This window comes from Podarcis filfolensis, assembly GCF_964270895.1.
Source record: "Podarcis filfolensis genome assembly, chromosome: 1".
Classification (NCBI taxonomy): domain Eukaryota; kingdom Metazoa; phylum Chordata; class Lepidosauria; order Squamata; family Lacertidae; genus Podarcis; species Podarcis filfolensis.
This window is the reverse complement of record NC_139604.1, coordinates 106,054,139-106,071,637: the sequence shown is the minus strand read 5'-3', so window position 1 is coordinate 106,071,637 and position 17,499 is coordinate 106,054,139. Positions and strand designations below refer to the sequence as shown.

The 17,499-nt window shown below is 43.0% G+C and overlaps 1 protein-coding gene across 1 annotated transcript in view; it reads right to left on the bottom strand.

Moving 5' to 3' along the window:
* IFT43 (intraflagellar transport 43) overlaps positions 1 to 17,209 on the bottom strand; it is a 45,890-nt gene extending 28,681 nt beyond the window's left edge. Inside the window, exons 1-3 of the mRNA XM_083621033.1 lie at positions 17,060 to 17,209; positions 16,361 to 16,447; positions 5,556 to 5,626 (exon numbers count right to left, since the gene is read on the bottom strand). Coding sequence (XP_083477159.1) covers positions 5,556 to 5,626; positions 16,361 to 16,447; positions 17,060 to 17,101 — 200 coding nt within the window. The 5' untranslated portion in view covers positions 17,102 to 17,209. The remainder of the gene's footprint in view (positions 1 to 5,555; positions 5,627 to 16,360; positions 16,448 to 17,059) is intronic.
* Between the last annotated feature and the right edge of the window lie 290 nt (positions 17,210 to 17,499).

Genomic DNA, 17,499 nt, shown 5'->3' with positions numbered 1-17,499 from the left:
GAATCTTCCACCATTCAGCATCATTGGATCACTGAGAGGGGGAGGGGAAACCTCTCCTTATCTTTTCTCTGAACCATGCATTGTTTTATACACCTCAATCATGTCCTCTCTTCTTCACCTTTTTCCAAAGCTAAAGAGCCCCCAAAATAACCTTCTGTCATACTCCATACACTTTATCATGTTGGTTGCCATTTTCTGCACCTTTTCCAACTTTACTTACTCTACTTAGAAAACAATGTCTCAAAATGATCAGGTCTTATAAGAAAAAAGCAGAGTAACAAAACCCTACCACCATTTTGTAAAAATCCTGCTCTTCCTGCTTTTCTGGATAAAAAGTAGAAAAGCAACAACCAATTGTGATTACCCACATACCCCTAGGATTAACAGAACAAATAAACCCAGAGAACAGAACACTAAATTGACCCTACAGCCACCTTTGTACAGGTAGCAGATCCTTAAGGTAAGTCTTCTGCTTCCCCCTTCGCCTTTGCTTTTTTTGCTGGGTCTCGACATAAGAATTGGCTGTGAAAAGGCAAGGAGAGAACCACCCCAGCAATGACACTGAAGGAGAAGAGGACAGGAGCCAGTTAGCATTCCTGGAACATCCACTCTATAAAAAGAAGAAAAAAAAATCCAAACCCACACGCTGTAGCTCTCCCGCCATCTTGATGCCCTTGATGCGTGCTGATGGCATGGAGGCGGCTGGCACCAGAACAGCCCAAGAGAAGGAACGAGAGGCCAATGGAGATTTATGTGAGGAGAGTGAGATGGACAAGGTAAAATTGTCAGGAGGAGTTGTTAGAAAGTAAAATATATTGTGACAATTCCACTCCTGCCGTTCATCAATAAACTGACAGATCATTTAGTGTCAATTAGGTGTGATAGATGGACAAGTCCCCATGATCCCGGGCCAAAATTAATGGCTGGGAGGGAGAGGGTGATTGAAAATGACGGCTGACATTGAGAAGAAAGTCCTGAAGGTCCCCAAGGGGCCATTACTTGCCTCATTCCCTTGCAGATCAATGCAGGGACAAACCCAAAAACAGACACTTCGAGACAAAACTTAATCAGACTTCCTTTCCTTCCTTCCAAGTTCTGCTCGCTCACTCTGCTTCCTGTGCCCCCCGCCTCTCCCGGTCCCTGAGCAAGGACATCAACAGGTGGAAGCGTATAGGGAAAGGCTTTCATCTAAAGGTAGTTATGATTCAGGAGCCATGGCAGTGCCACCAGCAAGCCCCCTTCTTAGACTATGGGCTGGTTCAAACACCCATAGGGGACATTTATTGGCGCCCTCCCATTTAAAATGTTGAATGGAGAAACCTCTCTATGAACCGGGAAGTATGTAGGTGCCAGTAGCCTGGGGGGGGGGATGCCATTGTAATAGTGGAAGCGGCTCCTACAGGATGCTAGCCATGAACAGCATAATTCTCTTAATTTTTAATGTCTTAATGGTTCAATTTGATTTGTGATAATACAGTTACATTTTATTTTTTATCTCATTTTGTCTAATTTTAAGAAAATGTACTGAAATTTGCCATATTGGTTTTTTATTTTTATGTCAACCACATTATTATATTAAGCAGTACATTTTTAAAATGAATAAAGTATATGGCGATATATCTCTGCATAACCCCCTCTACTGAATATTTACTGGGGTGGCCAAAAATAAACATCCAATTTGCAACCCCGACTTTGGCAGTGGAAAGCTTTTGCTAGCATGAGAGGAGTTACTCTTGAGATTTTATCAATTCTTAGAGTCACTATGTACAAAGAAAAGACGATGGCGTTATTAATAATTTGAATTCAGAGCCCAACTTGTTCTGAAGACGTGGGATGGGAAACTATAAAAATTAGATCATCAATGGAAAATATCCTATTAAAATCAAATTAATTTCCATCTGTGATTAGCAGATTTTCACATCTCTAGAGTCCTCAAATTAAGGATTCAATCGCCAGTTTGGTTTCCAGTTCTGAGGTGCTAAGCCTCAGGTGCTTAAATGCTTGTAGACTTCCCAGCCTCAACCTTGTCAGCCTCAACCGCTTACTGCTAGCTCAGAACCCAAAGCTGCCCCTGATAGATGTCTCTCTTACTTCAGAGCTTTCCAAAGAAACTTCACCTCCCTCTAACCATCTGCAGAGTGAACTCTCAAAACACTTCTGAATTACAGATGCTCTTGAGGTACAATCTGGAAGTTTTCATATGGAAAATTGCACCCCCAAAAAGATATCGTACGGCTGGAAAATGTTCAGAAAGGAGCAAGCTAGATGATCAAGGGTGTGGGGCAGCTCTCCTATGAGGAAAGGTCGCAGCATTTGGGACTTTTAGAGAAAAGGTGAGCAAGAGGTAATATGAAATAATTTCAAAGAACTATACATGGCATGGAGAAAGTGGCTAGAGAGAAAAAAATTCTCCCTCTCTTATAACACTAGAACTCGTGGACATCCAGAAAAGCTGAATGCTGAAAGATTCAGGACAGACAAAAGAAAGCGCTTTTTCATGAAGCGCATAGTTAAACTATGGAGGCAGTGATGGCCACCAACCCAGAATGGCTTTAGGAGAGGCTTTGACATATGAACGGAGGATAAGTCTGTCAATGGCTACTAGCCACAAAGCAGGCTGTGTTCTGCCTCCACAGTTGCAGGCAGTATGCTTCTGAATACCAACTTTTGGAAACCACAGGAGAGGAAACTGTTCTTGTGCTCCAGTCCTGCTTGTGGGTCTGCTAGCCGCCCCCCTCCCACGCACCCCACCTTACAGGGGCTCAGATCTTAAATGTAAATCAAAACACATCAAATTTCTCCCCAAGCTTTGATGCCCGTTCTATGCATTCAGGCACCCATTAGAGAGATGTTATTTTCCTATGCTTTTGGCTGATTCCTCTTTAATCATTTTGCTCTGTTCTAGTTGCTGGGTACTGCACTGCAATTTTCAAGTTCTGCACATTTTAATGGTGAGTTTTATTTACTGTATTGTTTTTATCAATTTATATTGTCATTATATTACAGTCAGCCATTTGGAGCCTATTTTGAGGAAAGAAAGCCAGATAACAACATCTTTAGTACACAATTTAGTACAGGCAAGTTTCAGGCCCCCAAATGAGGTAATTAGGCTTCTACCACATATATACTTGCATGTGTCAGTAGACAAGCACAGGATTGCGTTGTCAATCTAATTATTCATGCTAGGTGTCAATCCCACCCTCCTCCTTTCTTGTTCACTGTGCTTTCTGTGCTGATGGGGCTGGAAAATATATCATATAATATCCCTGTGAAATTCCTTTTCACTCTTTCCAATACTGCTTGTCTGGACGAATCATTTAGAATTCTACATCAGAAGAAGAAGAGTTTGGATTTGATATCCCGCCTTTCACTCCCTTTAAGGAGTCTCAAAGCGGCTAACATTCTCCTTTCCCTTCCTCCCCCACAACAAACACTCTGTGAGGTGAGTGGGGCTGAGAGACTTCAGAGAAGTGTGACTGGCCCAAGGTCACCCAGCAGCTGCATGTGGAAGAGCGGGGAAGTGAACCCAGTTCACCAGATTACGAGACTACCGCACTTAACCACTACACCACACTGGCTCAGTGTGATTTTGTATAAAAATTCAATTGCAACAGCAATAACAACAATAATAGCACTTTATTCAAAGTGCTTCACATACATTATGTTGCTGTAATCATTATTACACATATGTAAGTTGGTAAATATTAGTATCCCAATTTTGTTGATGGGAAGTGGCTTATCTGGGTGAGTTTATGATAAGAGGCAATATTTCAACTTACTGCAGATTTTCCAACTGCAGCTCAGACTGTTAGGCACTACTCTACATTAGCTCTGCTTAGAAACAGTAGTTTGCATATTATTTTAAGTGTTCACAATAAAGTAAAATATGTCCTTTATTTAGGCTCAGCTGCTTAGGGTGCTTTGAGAAGACTGACGGGTGCAGGCAGGGACTTCATGAAATGCCCTTCATGATGCTCTTGTACTCCTCTGGTCCCAATTCCCCAGCTATAATACAGCAATATAGAGACCTAGCCACTATCTCTCCTAGGAGAGACATAATTAAGACTACAGCAAGTAAGTGGTTGTATTGATAGCTCCCACCAATATATTTTTACATTAAGACAAAGACAACATAATATGTTTCATGTATGGAAACAAAAAGAAATCAGGAATTTATGCTTAATATCGGTTGGGGTTTTTTGTTTTTGTTTTTGTTTTGTTTTAAACAAGATCAGAGAAAGGAAGAGATACTACAGACTCCATAAACGAGATCTCTAGAAACTACTGTGTTTTTAGAAAGATGTCGTGGTGAGTCTCTCACCGCCGTCCTCCCTTCATTCCATTGAAATTTCTTAACGTGAGTACTCTTTGTCAGGCACCTGATGATCTCTTCAGCAAGCACATGCTCTTTTCCCCTTGTGTCTTATAAATATAATGCATGAGCTAACATAACGGGCCATTTACTGTAAGTCTGTTTATCAAAAGGTAATGATGTCATGAAGCGCCTCTGTGTCCATCAGCTTTCAGAACAGAATTGGAGTGCCCTCTGCTGGGTAGAGATTGTCTTTGCCGCAGAAATAATATATATTAGGACTTCAGCTAACTGTATTTTGAGAAGAGTGGGTGAACTACATAGAGGGCAACTAGAGCACAATTTCTTGTTCGCTTTGCTGTTCATACATGCTTTGAATTGCTCCTCTTGTTCTGTGCAAGAATTTGCCCTAATCACTAGTTTCAGTCCTCCTCACCCACCTTTCTTGCACTCTCTGAGTGAATGGGGCTACAGGCAAAATGTATTAACACACCTATGTAACCTTTTTTTTGCTCTCAATCTGAATTTCAGGATATTAGTATTATATGTTTATTTATACCCTGCCTTTCAAGGCAGTCATACTATACATAGAAACAGGAATAGCTAAAAACGTAGAAAAAACCACAATTAAAAAAACAATTATATATATTGTTTAAAACATACAAATCATTACAATAAATATAGCACAGCAGGGCACAAGATTAAACAAAACCAAACAAATACTGGTGTTAATCGTGGGGGGAGGGAGCATATAACCTGAGTTATATGCACTTCACAGTTTCTTTAAAACTTGGTATGTGGAGGGGGGGGTTTTAACAGAAAACTAACCAACTATTCATCTAGTAAGAAATAAAATTAGCATTAGCATACTCAAACTTAAGCATTAAGTTTGGGCAGTCTTTGAAAAGGAAGAGTGATAAAATAAATAATAAAATTAACAAAAATTTGTTATTTTATTCCTTTTGGTATGCCAAAGCTGCTGAAGATGCTCATGAATTCATCTCTGCCAGCTTTGTTGCACTAACCAGAAGAAAAACGGGCTGGGGCAAGTATGAAGGGCATCTCCTCTGCAGTCACTGATGTCAGAGGAATTGGAATTTAACAGCCTAAGGAAATGCATCTAGCAGGGTGTAAAGACCTAAGGAGCAACAACCAGGAAGATAGCTGCTATTCTAGGAAACTGCCCCAGTGACCACAACAGCACGCTTTGAATCATTGTTGAATTAAACAAAACTGCACTCACTTGGAAGCGCTGACGCCAACTGAGCCATACCATACTTTTTGCCGCATTTTTTCTGGTTTAGCTGGTGAATGCTTACAGTAGGCAGCAAGCAATATGAGGGAGAAACAGGAAAGAAAACCTAGGTTATTATTTTATTATATAATAATAATTTGCATCCTGCCCTTCTGTCGTACAAATAGAACCTCCAGGATGGCTTTACAATCATAACAAAATCAACCTCAAACAAACTCAAAATAATAATAGTAATTTAAGCAAATAATGCAAACATTTATACAATAAAGGCAAACATAACGGCTTAAATTTGTGGAAGTGGGATTTCCCTTGGGATTAGGCTTTGAAGAATGAGACAACCCTAGCCAAATCCACAGCAGACACTTTTATACCAATGTTTACAAAACAAATTTCTCATTCCAAATTCTGATATGGCATATCACAGAAAACCCGTATATACAGTTAACTCTCTTGAGGACTTGCATAATATCCTAGTCTCTTCCTCACTGAGAAATTGTTCTACTTGTAGGGCAGTGACTAAGAAACCAATCCATCCCTGGTGTAAATCTCACCAGGTGACCTAAGGCAAACCTCTCTCTCTCTCTCTCTCTCTCTCTCTCTCTCTCTCTCTCTCCACCAGAGATGGAGGATTCCAGTTTTGAAGGTTCTTCCACATTCCCCCACGATAATAAAACTAGCACATGTTCTAACCAGACTGTTCTCATTTTCTATTTGAAGTTTTTTTTTAAAAAAAAAATGTAGGGGAGCATTCAAAATTATGATTGCCCTTGTGCAATCTAAACAGATACAATCCATTCTACCACCTCAGCACTTTCCCACTTCATTCTGCTACACGTTTGAACCTGGCCTCAGCCCAACCAATTCCAGTTGCCACATCTCAAAAAGGATGCCATAACACTGGGAAAAGTATAAAAAAGTGCAACCATAGTGGTAAGTCATTGAATCGTTTTTCCTATTAGGAAAGGTTTTAAAGCATAGTGGAAAAGTCTACTATGGGGGAAATCATGCGACAGAGTTTTATAAAGTTATGAATAGCGTGGAGACAATGGTTAGATTCCCCCCCTCCAAATCCTAGAATTTGGGATCACATAATAAAATTAGCTGGCAATAGTTCAGCCTGGCAAAAGGAAGTGGAATTTGTGGTACTTAAATATTCAAAACATATGATAAAAGAATCAGAATTATACAGCTGGAAGGGACTATGAGGGTAATCTAGTCCAACCTTCTGCAATGAATGAATCTTTTGCCCAATGTGGGGCTCAAACCCTGAGATTAAGAGTCTTATACTTGGGGCTTTCCAGCCGGAACTCATCAGAACTGAGTTCTGGCACCTCTTTTGTGCATTCCAGCACCTCTGCAGCGTTACAATGTCCTTCCCCTAAAAAAACTCTGGTTCCGGCACCTCTTTTTCTATATAAAAAAGCCCTGTTCATGTCCTACCAACTGAGCTATCCTAGGGGATGGACTGCTAGGTTCATGGCCTACTGGTTTACAGTGGTACCTCTGGTTGCGAACGGGATCCATTCCAGAGGCCCATTCGCAACCTGAAAAGAGCGCAACCTTGTGTGCATGCGTGAAGCACGATTTAGCGCTTATGCGCATGCGCAAGCAGCGAAACCCGGAAGTAACCCTTTCCAGTACTTCCGGGTCGCCGCAGGACGCAACCTGAAAAGACGTAACCTTAAGTGTCCTTAACATGAGGTATGACTGTACTTTCCATCTGGCTAGCCATTCTTAGAATCAGGATGCTGAACAACATGGACCATTGATCAGATCCAGCAGGACTCCTATTTTCTTAACAGCTGATCCCCCAGCTGTAGTCTACAGTGGTGCACTCCTGAAAGGATTACCACATGTTGTTAATACATGTTTGAGCTGACTATCAGGAACTCTAACAACATTTGCAGAGGTGTAAAGTCTTCAGGTCACTTCAGCTAAAGGGGGTGGGGAGAGAACATTCTAGATCCCTCCAGAAAGTAGCAAGAGAAAAGAATAGATCCTGAGGGTCTCTCAAAAGCCATTGCGACCTTCACTCTGGTGGAAAGGCCCAGCATCTTCTACAGGTGAGGGGGGAAATTGTTTCGTGATGTAATGTTTGTGACTGTGGGAAATAGACAATACTTGTCATTGGGGTCCATTGCCTGCTGGAAGAAGGGGGCACGACCCAACATAGCTCCCTAAGAGGAGCAGAAATAGTAACTTTCCAAAAATAAACAGGGAGAAGGAATGAGCCGAGAGCTGCAGTTTCAAATACCAGCTTTCTTCAGCAAAGGGGGCGCGGAAGGGCAGAGGGACAAACGGATAGCTTGGAACGCAGGAAACAGCTTCCTTATATGGGCTCATCCGCAAGCGACAGAGCTCAGTCGACTGGAATGACTGTGTCACAAAATGTGAAGCCTTCAGGGGCTGCAGTGAATGGAGTTTTCTGATCTTTAAATGATTCCTCCAGATTCTTAAGATGCCAAAACCAAGAGGCTGTAGTGCCAAAAAAGGAGCATTTCAAACTGGGATGTTTCAGGAAAACATACCACATATGGATGTACATGCACACATACACAAAAGAGCCTACACATAGTTTGTCACCCTACCAAAATATACCACCAAAATATACAAAGGACCTTCTCATGGAATCACATTCATTTGTTTTATATGCAAGCACTGTAACCTACTTATTGTAAAAAAACACACACAAAAACCCTTTTACATGGAGGTTTCTAATAATATTCTTTGTCCGCTGCCCATAAGTAAATTGCACACATGTACGTCACAGTACAAGCCATCCTCAGGCAACACAGCTATCCTGCTGCTCCATCTCCCTGAAAAGAGTACTAACAATCCTTTCTAAAATGGAAATCGGAAGCTCAGACGGCTATAAGTGCAACCCTTTCCAAAGCCCAATAGTTAAGGCAATCCTTCAGCAGCACACACACCAGATTCTATCTTATTCCTCACACAGCCACCATGAAAACTGCCTCCCAAGTGTTCCTTGAGGTGTGGGGAACAACTCTCATCAGCTCCAGCAAACATGGCCAATGGCCAGGGATTATGGAAGTTGTAGTTCAGCAACATCCAGAGGGCCAGTGGTTCCCCACTACAGATGTCTCCCCACTTGTGTGCGATCAGCATGTGCGCTCCTGGTGACATGTGTGCTGTTTTCAGTGCTGAAAAGGGGGGTGGAATGGGGTATGGCAGGGGCAGAACAGGGGAATCCCCACTCACATGAGTCCCGGTGACATGCACAGCAGCTGGGGACAGAGCCCTGCGTAAGTGGGGATTCCCCTGTATATTATTCATATGGTGAGACGGTTTCAGTGACAAAAAGAAAAGACAAAGGGAATGCAATGCAGTCAAACAGTTCAGGCCATTAGTTTTAGGGTGCCCACCAATTCCCATCAGAGGCCAGCAGGAAATGAGTTCCCATGAGTAGAAAGGTAGATGTAGTAGCCATCAGCAGAAAGGGGACAAGAGAAGTCAGGAGCATGAATGACAGTGTGCATGTGTCTTGTATACATGCATGCAGAGAAAAGAAAGGGGGGAATTTGTAACTATTATTAGTAGTAGTAGTACTAATAATATTTCATTTCTATATGGCAAACTCATAAAAATATATCTATACAGTGTACAGAATTCAAACTAAAACCAATTTTAGACTGAATAGCTGTCTCCCCATGTCACATAGTGTCAGGGAACTGCCATCAGTACTGGAGCGGGAGCGCAAAAGCCGGAGGGATTCCATAGAGCGTCCAGGGATCGGGAGGAGCAGCCCATCTTCTGGGGAAGAGAATCAGCGTAGCACCAGTGGAGAAGGGGGGCAGGCGGGGGGAGTGGCGAGGCGGTCCCATGACTCCTTGCTTGGAACCAGCGGGGAGAGTAGGGGTCCTCCGTTGCCCACGCCCTCCCTGCGCAGAAGGCTTTCGTGCAGAGAGGGTAGGCGGAGACTAGGCGTCAAAGAGCTTCTTTGCTGGAAGAAGTTTAAGAAACGCCCACTCACGGATTCTGCCAGCGACTGAGTCAGCCACGGGTGAGTGGCTGTCCGGACAGAAGAGGTTCACTTTGGCCGCCCAGCCAGGTGTTTGCACCCAGCCAGGGAGATAGGCACCTGCTTACACACGAGCAACCCCTAAAACCATTACACGTAGCAATGAAGAAAGTTTAACAAGGAGTTTGTCATATTTTAAGAAAGTGAATTCCACTAGGTAGCAGAAACCCCTTGCATGGCCCTAAGAAGCTCTTTGGATCCAAGCCATTAAGGGGATCATTGAAAATGATTCTTTTGTCTTCACACTAATTTTGTATGCTGGGTTTTAATACATTTTTAGGAATCTAGAATTATGCATTATGCACTCAAGTGCAAGCTTTCCAAGTGTAGTAAGAATATTCTGACGGGTTTAATCTGGGAAACAAAAGTTGCAGTCTTATGGAACACTTACACTGGAAATAACTCCCATGGAATTCAGTGGGATTTACTTTTAAATAAACTTGACCAGGATCTGAAAATAATAATGGAGTGGTGAGAGAGGTGGAGGAATGAGGAGTGTACAGAACTTTGAAACTGTAAAATGGAAAGCCATTTGAAGAAAATGGTATAAGGAGGGTTGAAGGCACCAGGCAGGTCAATAAACAGCCCTTAGATATTTGTATAAGGTAATTTGGTGAGGAAGACAGGAGTGCCTGGCGTGCTCTGGTCCATGGGGTCACAAAGAGCCGGACACGACTAAACAACAACAATTTGGTGACAGTAGTTTCCAAAGAGTGAAACAAGCAAAAAATAAGATCAAGCAGAGACCTGGGAGGATAAGTCACAAAGAGTTATAAATTATATGCTTGAAAAACGGGTAAAGGAAAGAGAGACACAGAGCAATAAGTGGAAGGAGAAGTGGGATCAAAGGTAGCTTTTTTTAGGAATGGCAGAGATTTGAGCTCTTGAAAATAAAGGGGAAGAAGCCAAATGAACTAGAGATGTCAAGAGACACACAAAAAGTCAGGAGAGAACAAGGTCAATATATGGAAGAGAGTGCAAGACTGGAATATAAGAACTTAAAAATATAAGAAAAGCCTGTTGGATTAGGCCAATGGCCTATCTAGTCCAATATCCTGTTCCCTCTGTGGCCAACCAAATGCCTGTAAGTAGAACCCAAGTACTAAAGCACTCTCCCCTACTGCCTCTAACTGTGGAGGCAGATCATAGCCTCCAGCATGGCCAGCAGCTGTTAACAGATTTATCCTCCATGAATTTCGCTAACCCTCTTTGAAAGCTATTCAAGATGGTAGCTATCCCTGCTTCCTGAGGGAGCAAGTTCCATAGTTTAACTACACACTGTGTGCAGAATTACTTCATTATCTTTCAGGAATCTTCCAACATTTAGCCCTGAGTTCTAGTATTATGACAGAGAGAGAAAAAAACTTTTCCCTATCCACTTTCTCCATGCCATGTATAATTTTATAAATGCCTATCATGCCATTTCTTACTTGCCTTTTAAAAAATACCAAATATTGCAAACTTTCCTCATAGGGGAGCTGCTCCAAGCACTTTATCATTTGATTGCCCTCTTCCAAATGTTTTCCAGCTCTACCATATTATTTTTGAGGTGAGAACTGTGCACAGTATTCCAGATGCACTTACAGCATATATTTGTATAGCAGCATTATGTCAGCAGTTTTATTTTCAATTCATTTGCCAACTTTCATCAAGCTATCCACTATGACAGCAAGATATTGTTTCTGATCAATAACTGCTAGTTCAGACCCCATGAACATATACAGTGGTACCTTGGGTTAAGTACTTAATTCGTTCCGGAGGTCCGTACTTAACCTGAAACTGTTCTTAACCTGAAGCATCACTTTAGCTGATGCGGCCTCCCGCTGCCGCCGCGTTGCCGGAGCACAATTTCTGTTCTCATCCTGAAGCAAAGTTCTTAACCTGAAGCACTATTTCTGGGTTAGCGGAGTCTGTAACCTGAAGCGTATGTAACCTGAAGCGTATGTAACCCGAGGTACCACTGTATATGAGATGAATATTTTTGCCCTGACAAGCATCATTTTACACTTGTTTACACCCATTCACTCAGTTTGAAGAGGTCCAGCGTCTTTTATATAACACTGAACAATTTTGTATCATCCACAAATTCTCTCACTGAAACCGAATGGGGTCAATTATTATATCTTCCAATCGTGTCAATTTTTTTCAGTGGAAGCCATTACTATATAGGAATCTGAATATACCTCTTTTGCTGATCACTCTGTGTGATGGAGGCCTTTTCAACCATGTTTGTACATGAAACACATTTGTTCACTGAAAACAAATCTGGAGTCTCTTGCAACTTGAAACACCTCAGTGGAGTTCAATTTAAAATCCTTGGAATATCCTTCTTATAGGCTAATTTGACTACACAACTCCTGACAGCAAGCTGCAATTTTATCTTTCCCACACATCATGCTGCCAGGATCCAATGATCCCAGGCCTCTCCCTCAGGGGGCATATGTAGACCCATGTAGCCACAGTGTCCTAGGAGGCAAGAGATATGTGGTGTAACAGTGTTCAGCCAATGGTTCCCTCCTTCTTCCTTCAGTGGGCTCAAGTTGGAAACTATTCAAAGAATGAAATAAATGTGTGGAAAGAGAATTTTAATATAAGTCTTTCCCATGGCTTTGTGCTCAACACTCAGCAATCTTCAATGCAAACTAACAGCGAAAACTAAAATGAAAAGGGCTGGGAAATAAAAGATGCTTAAGAGAGTTATTTTGGTGAGGATGATGAAAAATGTTATTGAGGATAAGGAGATAACCCCAGCAGGCTGAAAATAACTAGGCAGCTATTCAGGGTGCCAGGGGCTGACGAGAAGGCCTTGGGGAGCTCCAGGCTGAATGAGGCCAGAGCTCATTCGAAATAAGCCGGCCTAATTAGGGAACATGAGTTCAACTACATTTTTCAGATTCCTGTTGGAGAATTTGGCCATATTCCTAGGGAACAGCTGGAAGCCCAACACATTTGCAGGCCATTGGGTAGTTTCAGGAGGAGAAACACTGATCCGTTACACATGCCTGAGTGGAACAGGCAAAGCTCACCTATCCTGATCCTCTTCTGATGGAAGGTACATCTCTCCCACCAGCCAAAGGTCAACTATGAATAGGACACAGTAGTATATTTCAGTCCAAGAACCAGTGAGTAGATATGAAAGGATATTTAGCAGTGAAGTCATTCCCAAGGAGCTAAGCACATTGCATGTGTGAACTACAATAGTCTGGATGGAGAACAGCAATGTCATATCATAGCAAGTGTAGATTGCCATATATGTATGATGTGACTCGACGTGTGGGTCTTATGTACCACAATTGCATAACACGCTGCTCCTCAATTGTGGCTCGTTGTCCACAATCATAGTGTGTAGCAAGTTTGCACCAAACTGTAGCACTGCAGAGGGTGGACAGTTCTCATCATGGGAAGTCTGAGGTACAAATAATAACATTACATCACTATGATACATCGCAAAAAGCAAAACTTTGGCAGAATAGCACAGTAGGACCGTTTCACACATGACTTTCTTAGGTATACCCTAAGATTCTAAAGTCTGCATCTAAAATGTAACATCTATCACATGTAAAAGGTAAAAAAGGCAAAGGACCCCTGGATGGTTAAGTCCAGTCAAAGGTGACTATGGGTGTGGCACTCATCTCGCTTTCAGGCCAAGGAGTTGGTGTTTGTCCACAGACAGCTTTCCAGGTCATGTGGCCAGCATGACTAAACCGCTTCTGGTGCAACAGAACACTGTGATGGAAGCCAGAGTGCATGGAAACGCCGTTTACCTTCCCACCGCAGTGATACCTATTTATCTACTTGCACTGGTATGTTTTCGAAGTGGTAGGTTAGCAGAAGCTGGAACAGAGCAACAGGAGCTCACCCCATTGTGCAGATTTGAATCGCCAACCTTCCGATCAGCAAGCCCAAGAGGCTCAGTGATTTAGACCACAGCACTACCCACATCCCTATAACATATGTGTGAAATTATGTACAACCTAATACTTTTTTGACTGATTCTGCCATTGATCTGGTTTGAATCATAACAGATTGTGGCTTCATTCTAATGAGAGCAAGCCGCAGTGAACTTTGGGCTCATGAACTAATGACTGCCCTCCTCCAGTGTGGTTGTAAGGAGATCAGAAGCTTTCACTTCTGTTTTTTATTAACCAGCTTGTTGTTTCATCCAAAGTTGACAAACTGTTAACTTAACAGTTAACTGTTAACTTAGTTAACTAAACTAAACTATGGTTTGTTTATGAAGCTGTCTGGTTTCAAAACACCATAGATAGGCTAAACCAGGGGTAGGTAACCTAAGGCCTGTGGGCCGGATGCAGCCCAATAGCCTTCTCAATCTGGCCCACGAAAGGTCCAGGAATCAGCGTGTTTTTACATGAGTAGAATGTGTGCTTTTATTTAAAATGCATCTCTGTTTTATTTGTGGGGCTGCCTGGTGTTTTTACATGAGTAGAATGTGTGCTTTTATTTAAAATGCATCTCTGGGTTATTTGTGGGACATAGGAATTTGTTTCCCCCCCCCCCAAAAAAAAATATAGTCTGGCCCACCACATGGTTTGAGGGACAGTGGACCGGCCCACGGCTGAAAATGGTTGCTGAACCCTGGGCTAAACCATAGGTCAGCTTTCAGATGTAACACTAAACTGCAGTTAATCAAAACCAGAATCAAAACCTTCTGACCTCTTCCTTGAAGTCATGCCAGAGAAAGAGTGGGAGGTAAGACAGCACAAGGATTGTTGTGGCTCATTCCTGTTGCAATAAACCATGGTATACTGTCTGGAAGTAAGTAAGCAATCGCCTCAAATGGGCTTGGCAGACCAAGGTATCACCTTACAGTCCTTTTGGCTGCCACTGGCTTAGCTGCTCTGATAAAACAGTGCACCTGTGGAGCTTTTGGGTTGGCTGCTGAGGGAATTTGGGAAAGCTTAGAATTTTAATGCTATACCGATGAGCAACTTTTGATAGCTTAAACCACATAAATATTGCCTAGACGACATGGGTTTTCGAATGGCACCTTTTGAATGAAAATAGTTTCAATGCTTTCATAATTTTCCAATATAAACAAAGAACAACTGGTGCTTATAAGATAATACTCAAAATGCATCCATACAAATCAGCCTGATCTATGCTGGTAAGGTAAAGCATTTGCTGTAAGGTCAATTTTCAAGTCTTGGGGAACTGTTAGATAGATTGGAAACGAAGTACAGAGCAAACAACTGGCATGATGAAACAGGATTGTTTCAAGAGGTATAGGTTGATTCAGGTTAAGTCTTATTAATTCACATAGGTGAACTGATTTGCATGGATTCCTTATTTAGATGCAATGAACAATATTTTAAACTTGAAATTATTTGTGTTCACAGCCTGAAAACCTCTCCAGATCTCCTAGCTCCTAACTGGTGATTCCCTCATTGCAAGAAGTGAGGTTACAGGGAAGCAGACAGAGGGCCTTCTCGGTAGTGGCACCCACCCTGTGGAACACCCTCCCATCAGATGTCAAGGAAATAAGCAGCTATCCTATTTTTAAAAGACATATGAAGGCAGGCCTGTTTCAGGAAGTTTTTAATATTTAATGTTGTATTGTTTTTAACACTTAATTGGGAGCCGCCCAGAGTGGCTGCGGAAACTCAGCCAGATGGACAGGGTATAAATAATAATAATAATAATTATTATTATTATTATTACTACTACTACTACTACTACTACTACTCATATTTACATTCTTCCAGCCCATCAACTAAATTTTGTTCCTCAAAACCAGATATGATCCTATGATCCTTTGCTTAGCTTAACTGCCCAACTTCATAAGGCAACCAATGCTTCAGATATAGGCACTAGTTAAGAGAGATACAGCCACCAGAGAACATATAGACAGAGAAAACAGATCAGGTTCTGCAGTAGACTGGGGGCCAAAATGTCACCAACTACAAAGTCTAATCTGCAGCAGAGGTATGGCTATTCACTATGAGTCAGTTACCCAGTAATGTTAGCCGGTTTTCCTATAAAGGGCTCCTGGTGGAGTGTTTGGCTGTCAAACAAACAGACCAGTCAGAAGCCAGATTTTTATTTTTCTTCTATTTTCCAAGGAGGTCCTGGCACATCCCAAAGATTTCAGCTCCTCTGCTTCTCAGATAGGGTGCCATAATTCCGTATTTAGCCATGAAGACACGTTAAAACTATGGAAAAGAAATGTCTGTTGGATCAATTGAGAACACTAATCCTTATTTTTTCAGTGCAAGAGAACTCCTTAAATCAGGGGTGGGTAACTTGTGGCCCTCCAGATGTTGTGGGACTCCCAATTCCCATTAGCCCCAGCCAGCATGGCCAATGTTAAGGGATGATGGGCACTTAATTTCAACATCTGGAGGGTAGCAAGTTCCCCATCCCTGCCTTAATGAAAACTTTGGCTGAATGCATGTTACCTACAAAAGTCCCATTCTAATCAAAAGTCACTGTTCTAATCATCTACTAAAATGGAAGCAGAAGAGGAGAAATAATCATTGCTGTTCAGTAGGCTTTCCAAAGACATCTCGTTGGCCACTGAGGAAAACAGGAGGCTGGGCTAGATTGATTTTTGGTCTGATCTCTTCTAATGGACTCTTATTGTGTTCTTACTCTTATGCAAGTTTGACTTACGGTTAAGATCCTAGTTATAATAACCTGACACCTAGACTTCTACCCCAGATGAAGTCATTCAGCATGTTTGATGTGAAACTAAGCCCAGGCTACAATCGGTGTTCACCCATCCAGTTGCACCTACCTGCAAAGCTGGAGAGCTGGTCAGGCTAAGATGGTTTTCCTCTGGGGCGTAATCCTGGTGAGCTCGTCGGCCCATCTTTGCTACTACCTATGTGGAGGACAAAGAATGATTCAAAAGGGGAGCTTCAGTCACAACATGTGTGGTCAAGGAGGCAGATGTACAGCCAGGATGATCAAGCTAAGGCTAGCAGGTTACACAGCTAGTCTCTAGGGAAGTTCATATATGGCAGGCATAGGCTCGGTCCTCCAGATGTTTTGGGACTACAATTCCCATCATTCCTGACCATGGTTCCTTTTAGCTAGGGATCAAGGGAGTTGTAGTCCCAAGATATCTGGAGGGCCGAGTTTGCCTATGCCTGATATATGGCGGCTCCTAAAAGAAAGCCAATAGGAGTGAAGGAGGTAGTTGTTGGATTCCAGTTCCCACCAACGGCCAGTGACTCTGGGGGTTGCAGCCCATCAACACCTGGAGAGCCACGGCGGATACCTCCCCGCCCCCCGCTATAAAACAGGGAAGGGGCCACCAGGAGGGCTGTTGCCTCGGGCAACCAAAGCCCTCGGCCGGCGGTCCTTTCCTCCGGGAGATCGGGGGACAGGGCAAAAGGCAGCGCGTGGAGCGCCGGGCTTTAGGACAGCGAGTAGGCCTCTCCGTCGCCATGGCAACTCGGGCCGCGCGCCCTCCCGCTCTTCTTCTTCTTACCCCCTTGCAGACTTCCTCGTCCAGCTCCAAGTCGTCGTCCATCTTTCAGACCGAGCCGCTCACTTCCGGGAGAAAGTCCCCCCCGCCGCGCGTCCTTAGCAACCGCTGATTTCCCTTAAAGCGACCGCAGCCTTTTTTTGTAGTCCGTCCACAGTCCCCGTGCAGGTCAACCTTATTGGGTCCCGGACGTTGTTGAACTACAACTCCCGTCATCCAAGGGCTTTGGCTAAACTGGCTAAAGATGATGGGAGTTGTAGTCCAACAGAGCGAGGGGGGCCCTTTACTTCCATCTCCCCGGCAGCAACTTTCCCCAGCCACCCCGAAACAACAAGCTAAAGCGCCTCCTGGAGCCGCAATATATTTGCCCGCTTGTTAACGTCGGAAGCGCCTGGCAAGCCCGGATGCGTGAAAGTCCCTGCGTGCAATTGATCGCTCTCGGG